General features: G+C 40.2%; 1 protein-coding gene across 3 annotated transcripts in view; it reads left to right on the forward strand.

Moving 5' to 3' along the window:
- KIAA1549L (KIAA1549 like) overlaps positions 1 to 8,343 on the forward strand; it is a 231,813-nt gene that overhangs the window by 155,140 nt on the left and 68,330 nt on the right. For all 3 annotated transcript variants that reach the window (XM_015586326.2, XM_025044169.1, XM_006908018.3), the window contains exon 10: positions 4,591 to 4,762. In XM_015586326.2, the coding sequence (XP_015441812.1) occupies positions 4,591 to 4,762 (172 nt within the window). The remainder of the gene's footprint in view (positions 1 to 4,590; positions 4,763 to 8,343) is intronic.

Here is an 8,343-nt window from a genome sequence, read left to right on the forward strand (position 1 = left end):
CTGTCCCTGGCGTGTTAGCTCCTGGTTGATAATTGACCACATGGAGGATGGAACTTAACCTAAACTCACAGGCATAGTATCACACTATCTAAGAGGAAGGTTTTAAAGGAAGTTACAGACATTACCATAATCTGTCTGCAGATTGTGTCCTTGGGTAGTCTTCAAAGTACAAACAACCCATCTTCTGGAATACACTTTCCTGCTTGAGTCAGCATCCTTACTCCAGGTCTCTCAACCATAGTGGTTGATTTTGGTCCCTTGTCCTATTGGATGTTGCTGTGGTTCTAAATGTCTCTGTGGGTTGTGACAGCCTCATCCTGAGGTAAGGCGATGGTTAATTTCATGTATCAGGTTTGTGATTTTCCCTCTGTGGGTTCCATGTGAGCCCTAAAATTCACATTTCTCCAAGCAACAAAAAGGAAGTCACTCAGATGACAGTGAAATGGGATTTGCCTTGGCCGAGGGACGAGGAGAGGACTTACCCTACAATCCTGGTGTGATGAGTAAAGCTAAAAATCTAACAACATTCTCCAGGTTGAAAAGGGCCCAGTGAGATGTTCTTCCTTTTCCTTCTGAGTATCCAGTGTGCTTGGCCCCAGTAGTTGCCAGGAAAGTCTGATTAAAGCAAGTAGAGGTTTATTTCTACAGATTCCCAATTTACAGAGGCTATAGCCAAATCATCTTTAGCATTACCCTCAGAAAAATCTTGGTAAGAAAGATCTGCTAATAAATTGAAATTGAAGTCTTAGATATTTGAAAGCTCATTCACCTTCTACCTGGTTGTAACACTCGCCCCACCTCCACTCCCATGAGGGACAGGAATAACGTGCCCACATTTTCCAAGTAATCTTCACTCCACATAGCTTACACCATCTTTCCACACAGAGGCCTTTCTTTTGGGATCAGATCATTTTAAAAGATGAGCCACTTTCATGAATATGGAGATTTAGATGTCTAGAATTTAAAGATGTCTAGTGGATATATTTGAAAATTGAGTTCAAAGAAGAAATACATACATATGACCAATAAATGTTTTTAAATGTTTTACCTCCATTTGTCATCAAAATAATGCAAGTTTTAATTACCACAAGGTGCCATTTTCCCATACCAGAGACTAGTAAAATGATGCTCTCCCATGTCGGTGAGGATGCAGAGAAATACAGTAAGTGGGTGGGACCTTTCTGGAGGGGAAGTGAGCAATTTAGACAAGAACCTTTTAGATGGCCACAAACTTAGTCCTAAAATTCATTTCAAAGAAATAGAAGTGAACCCAAAGACAGAAGGGTGAGAGCAGTCATTCTTAGACAGTGTCTGGAACATGGTCCTGTGAGATGCCCTCAGGCCAAGTGTCCCTTTGGCCAGATCAGTTGGATGGGGCTGCATCCCATAGCCCCTTCTCGACAGTTTCCAAGGTATATTGGCATACCAAAGACTCTAAAAAGACTTGCAGTAAAGAAATCTCCTTAATTTCGTTTAACATATTATATGGTTTCTAAATGGCAAAGCCCGTGAGACCCTTGCGTTTAATATCTACATTTCCCCAACGTTTTATTCAGAATATTTTCTCACAGAAAAGTTTAAAAAAAAAAAAGTACAGTGACAGATAGTCACTGTATAGGTTCTACAGTTAACAGTGTGTACTATTTTACTGTTTTATATTTGATAATGTATGTTATTTTCCTACCACAGATCAGTTTAGATTGTTCTAGAACTTTATATAAATGGCATTCTACAGTATATTTTGTGTAAAGCTTTTTCGACTCAGTGTAGTGTTTTTGAGATTCATCCATGTTATATTATTTAGCAGTTCATTCCTTTTTATTGCTGAATAATATTGTTTTGTATGAATATTCTACAGTTTATCCATTCTCCTGTTGAAGGACACCCAGGCTTTTTTCCAGTTTTTAGCTATTACAAACAAAGCTGCTATGAACATTCTTCTGTAAGTCTTTCTATGGCCATACGCTTTCATTTCTCTTGGGTATGTAGGAGTAGAATTGCTAGTTCATAGGGTTAGTGTATGTCAGTTTTGTAAGAAACTCCCAGATCCTTTCCCAAAGTGCACCATTTTACACTCCCACCAACCAGATGTGGAGTGCTAGTTACTTTACATCCTCATCAGCACTTGGTGTTGTCGGCCCTTCTTATTTAGCCATTTTAGTGGGTGATAGTGGTGTCTTGTGCTTTAAACTTGAATTTCCTCATTGAGCATTTTTATATGCTTTTGGCTATTCAGATATCTTCCTTTGTGAAGTATCTGGTCAGATTGGTTTGTAAACCGATTTTTTATTGTATTGTAGGAATATCTATTTTTAATTGTCATATGTAACATATATACAAAGGAGCATAAAATATGTAGAGTTTGAAGAGCTAACCCACAACCCAAAGGGTAAGAACATTATTCTTACCTTACCCCAGGAGCCTTCTATGTGGCTTCTTTGATTATATCTGCTTCTTTCCTTTCTGGAAGAGTTGAGTGTGCCTCTGAATTTTGTATGAAATCATGCCTGTATTTTTCATATAGATTTTCCCATTTGTGTGTGTATCTCTAAACAGGACATCATTTAGCCTGGCCTGTTTTTGAATTTTACATTCTTTGATTTGTTTCTTTTGCTCAATGTCAGGCCTTTGTATTCGCCCATATTGATACAAATAGCCATAGTTCATTTATACTACTTTATGATATTTCATTGTCTAACTATACTGTAACTCATTTGTCCTTTCTACTGCTAGTGACTTTCAAATTTTCAGTTTTCTTGCTATTATGAACAATGCTGCTATAAACATTTTTATAATATCTTTCAATATCTCATGAAACTCATAATCTGTAATATACATTTTAGAAAATACTATACTATAATGTTTAATTATAGTAGTGAAAAGTTAACAACATAAATGTTAAAAAATGAAGAGTTACTTAAGTGTATGAGGCACACATACAATAGAATATTATGTCGTTATTAAAATTTATGTTTTATAAAAAACTAAGAATTGATCTACCATATGATTCAGCAATCCTACTATTGGGTATTTACCCCAAAGACTTGAAAACCATTATCCATAAAGATATTTGCACATCGATGTTCATAGCAGCATTATTCACAGTGGCCTGGACATGGAAGCAACCGAAATGTCCTACAATAGATGATTGGCTAAAGAAGCTGTGGCACATATATACAATGGAATATTACTCAGCCATAAGAATAGATGAAATACTGCCATTGCAACAACATCGATGGACCTCGAAATAATCACGCTAAGCGAAATAAGCCAGACTGAAAAAGTAGAAAAGCACATGATATCACTTATATGTGGGATATAAACCTAAAAGCAACAAATGAACAAGACAGATAGAGACTCAGGGACATGGACAATGGACTAGCAGTTACCAGAGGGTAGGGGGTCAAGGAGGAGGGGAGATGTAGACAGGGTAAAGGGGATCAAATATAGACAGGTAGGGGGAGGGCGAAGTGGGTAAAGGAGATCAAATATTTGGTAGCTGAAGGAAACTGGATTTTGGGTGGTCATCACACAATAGAGTATACAGATGTCAAATTATAATGTACACCTGAAAATTATATAATTGTATTAACCAATGTTACCCTAATAAACTTAATAAAAATTAAAAATAAAAGATTAAAAAATAAAATTCATGTTTTATGTATCGATAATGATTATCAGTAGTTAGTTACAATACTGAAAAATGAGTAAAAATTTAAGTGCTTAAGAATAAAGGATTTACTAAATAAGTTTATGAGGTGTGAGTTGAAATAATGTAAAAATTAACATGTTTGCTTTTGTTATATTTAAGACCATTTAAGGGTACAAGTAAAAATAGCAGTATATGATACTATACAGAGTATGATAAATAATTTTGTAAAATAATAAAAGATTTGTGTGAAAAAAGCAAATACTCCAAAATGATAATAGTCATTATTAGCTTGTGGTAGAGAGATTATAGATTGTTATTATTTGGGCTAATATCTAAAGTATATGAAGAACTCATATAACTCAATAGATTGTTTTTAATTTCATTTCTTGATGCTTTTCTTTACTTTCAAATTTTCTGTAGTGAATATATGTAACTTGTACAGTGAGAAAAAGCAACAAAGGTGATTTTAGAAAAAAGTCTCCAGGTACTGCTTTTATCAGAGATCTTTTGAATTACAGACATACAAGTTCATTTTTTTCCCTCTCTGGCAATTGCAGGAATTTGAAATTAGAAAAATTTTGTTTCTAATTCATGCCCTGAATTAATGCGAAGGCCTATTTTCAAATGAGGCCAGAGTTCTCTGGAGGCTGGAAGACATCACCGTTTCAGTGTTTTCCTCTCCAGTCTCAAACTGTACTTTCCAGATGTTCATATTTTTAGAACCTTTTTCTCCTCCCCATCTCTCCCTTCAGCGATATCAGGGCTTCTTGAGGTTTTGGTGATGTGGAAGTACATTAATGTTGATGTCTAAAATATACCCTGTGGGTCTACTTGGCCACAGAAGGCTTCAGCAGTCAGGAGATAGCCTGCTGATCACCCAGGTGATTGCAGGGACTACGCAAGATGCCCTATAAACATGGCCTCTTTTTTCCTGAAAGATGGTAAAGATGCAGCGGGTGCCAGGACCCAAGGACCCAGCGGAGCTGACTTACTACACCCTGTACAACGGGAAGCCTTTGCTGGGGACCGCAGCTGCCAAGATCCTGAGCACCATTGACTCCCAAAGGATGGCCTTGACCCTGCATCACGTTGTCCTTCTGCAAGCTGACCGTAAGGAGATAGTCTTTCCATTCATTATTTTTAATGCCATTAAATGTTTACTGCAAATGAAAGTGATTCCCCAAACTCCTGTTAGTGGACCCAGAGCTAAATATATATCCGTTCTAGAAGGTTCTTAAATCAACTGTTTCCTGTGTTGTTTGAAGCAATAGGTTTAGGATAAAGGATATGTTTGGAATATTAGAATAATGGTAATGATATTGCTTTGCCCCAAGTCCAGACTGTTCTTCCTCCTCAGTATAGTAGTGAATAGCTATAAAAATCACCATAGCTAAGATCATATGTGTCTGCTGGGAAATTAAAGATAATTTGATTCAATAGGCATTTATAGAGTCCTGTATGAGCTCTGCGTGGTGTTGGAGGATATACAGAAGTGGGCAAGATGGTCCTTGTCTTTAAAGGAACAAAGAGGGAGTTAATGGAGAACCAAAGGAGTGGACTGCAGGAAAGTGCTAACGCAGGGGTTGGCAGAGGGAGAGTTTGGTCTGAAGAGGCATCCAGAAAGAGTGAACAGAGAAAGGATATTATAAAATAATAGCTGCTGCTTTGAATAACCGCCCCTCACCCCCCGGCCCGGGGAAACTACTGTGCTCATTACTTTACATAGATTTTCTCACTTTCTCCTCTTATTTGGGGAACCTTATTCAGCTCCAAATTACAGATGAGGAAACCGAGGCTCAGAAAGCTTCACTAACTCGCTCAGTATTACAGAACTAGTACTTAAGTCACTGAGATATGAAATCGAATGTCTGATTTTAAACATGTGTTCTTAACTGTATTACGTGCTAAGATTTCAGCAGAGGGAGAGGAAAGGTGGATATTCCAGAAAGAGGGAGGAACATGAGTAAAAGAATGGAAGCGAAAAGTACCAGGTGTGCTTAAAAAACAAGGCGTTCAAATCGCCTGGAGTGCAGAAACACGAGGAGCAGTTGATGGGGATAGAGAGGTCCGTTGCTTGAGAGAGCCGGGCCTTGGGTGACAGGAAGGAGACTGTACATAATGTGACTGGTTGTGGGCGCTGTTGAAGATTTCTGCACAGGGGAGTAGTATCAAAGGAACTACCCGTTGTTTAGGGAGGTTCATCTGTCAGCAGTTGCTGGAGGGGCACATGGGAGATATTGCATATCGATGGGTTACTGTAATAGAGAGGGAGAAATTGATGATGTAGAAGAGAGAGATGAGAACTGTAGGCGTGAAGCCCTTAAGTGGATGGGGGTGTGGCTCACGCGGAGGAGTCAGACTCGGCAGGGTACAGGGACAGCTCATCCTTTTGCACCAGGAGGGAAGCAGAGTGCAGGGCTGTGGGTGCCAGTCAGGCGGCACATTTGTCGATGGACACCTGAGGATGTTTTCTGTGATTGTTTCTGTGCTCTTGGGGCATAATGAAGTGAAGATGACAGTCGAGGATGAGTTCATATCAGGGGTGTCTGAGCAGGGGTGCACACTGAGAATCATCAGACTGATGAGATAAATACCATAAGATTGTCAGGGCTTCCCTCCTTCTTGGTCTTCGCTGCTATGCCCAAACCATTTCTTCTATTCTTTCAAAATCCCAGATCCTTTGAAGCTGCTCCATCCTCACTGCAGTCCCCCGTGGATCCCCAGATGACCCTTATCCTGCACTGGAGATTTTTACCTGGCTCGTTGTCTCTTCCTCAACATCCAGTCCACCCCCTACTTTGACCTCTCAGTTCTGTGGCCTCCTCACATCTGCTCTAGGTCTTGTGGTACTTGGGAAGGGGCAGAAAGAAGAGAGCTGTCTTTATTTAGAGCAAGAGGTGAATGGAGTGCCAGGAGAAGTAGTCGAGGCTAAGGGGACTTTGCTGATGGTGGTTGATGGGCAACAGTGGAAGATTTTAGAGATTGTAAAGAAGATGCATAGAACCTTTTGGAAACAGAGGCTTGACTATGTCTCAGAGCCAGGATCCAGACCCTGTTCTGCCTGGTTCCAGAGCTGCTGCTCCTCACCCTCACTTCTTTGTTTCCTTTAAATCCACTTGGTCCTCTCAGTTCCCTTCTGTAATAACTCACAAATCCATTTCCTGTTGTCCATTTCATCATTATCTCCTCTTGGACTTTGCAGGTGCTTCCCAGATGACTCAGCCTCAGTCATTTTGCCCTTAATGTGCCGTCCACACTGTAATTAGAGTCGTTATACTAACATACAGATTCTGATCTTGGATTTACTCCTTTAAAACAAAATTTGGTGACTCCCTGTTGTTCACAAAGTAAAATTCAAACTCCTTAGAATGGGTCTGCCAAGCCCTTCACAACTGGTACTCAACAGGTGTTCAGGTCCCTTCCCGACCTGGTCTCCGGCCTCCTTTTCCAGCAATACCGCTTACTTTTCTCTCCTTCATACCTAATGCTTCAGCCACACAGGAGTATTCATTCCTCACATTCCCTATTCTGAAGTCTTCTTTGACCCCTGAAGCAGAGCATCCGCCCAGCCCCAGCTATTGTCTGGCTCTGTTTTTGTGAAGGCAAAGGACTGACTTTTGCTAAATGCCTCCACCAGGCCCCCAGGGAGGCCTATGGTTGGAAGGCAGCAAAGCAGATAAATTGAGAGCAGAGCCTTTGCAATAAGACAGACCTGGATGCACATCCCTGCTCTTCCACTTTCTAGCTGTGGAGCTCAGAGACAAATGAATGACCCTCTCTGACCTTCATTTTCTTCATCTCTAAAGTGGTAATATAAGAGAAACAACACAGCCATAATAGAGCTACTTAGAGGACTAAATGAAGTAATCATGGCATGTAAAGGGCTTAGTACAATCGTGTTAACACTTGGTAAGTGTGGTTGCATGTCTCATTTGTCCACAAGGTAGAAGGATTAAAGGAGAGAGGGAATGAGGAAGGAAAGGTGATTCAAAGGTTAAGAACCCATATAATTCCAAAAATAGAGTATTATTAATGAAAATAGAAAAGGAATTGGAGAGAAGCGTTTTTAGAAGGGAGAAGGTAATTTATTCGGTCTGGGCCACACTGAGTTTAAAGCAATGCAATATTAAGGGGCGCTGTTGGGATATCGAGGCCCTGCTGATAAAATATTGAGGGGGTGTTGATGGAATATTGAGGGCAGAGGTGAGGAAAATGGTTGGGATTCAAACTTGGATCTCAGGAGAGAGGTTAAAGTTAACACTATAGATTTCAAGAATGTTGTAGATATAGGTTAAAGTTAAAACTCCCAGAGAAAATTTAGTTCTTGGGGAGACTATCGCTAGAGGACAGACCCGGGGAAATGCCTCCCTGCCCAGAATCAGATGAGGAAGAAACTGAGACCAACAGAGAAGAGGAGGAACAGAGGTGTTTTAAATCTCATTCTCTCCTAATAGTTTTGAAATCAGCCTGCAACGTGCATCTGAGGTCAGGGCTTTGAATAGAGTCACAGTGTTGAACGAACACCTTGTCCCTCTGAAGGAGGGTGTTACCGTTCCATGTGTTCCAGTGTCTTCTAAATTACTAGTGCTGGGACCAGTGTGCAGTGGCCTGTGCACAAGGCCCTGGGTGGAGTGTGCAGTGCCCACTTGGCCCATGTCACTTCCAGGTAATGGCACAGCAGTGAATTCCGA

Source organism: Pteropus alecto, unplaced genomic scaffold, assembly GCF_000325575.1.
Source record: "Pteropus alecto unplaced genomic scaffold, ASM32557v1 scaffold71, whole genome shotgun sequence".
In the NCBI taxonomy this organism is placed as follows: Eukaryota; Metazoa; Chordata; class Mammalia; order Chiroptera; family Pteropodidae; genus Pteropus; species Pteropus alecto.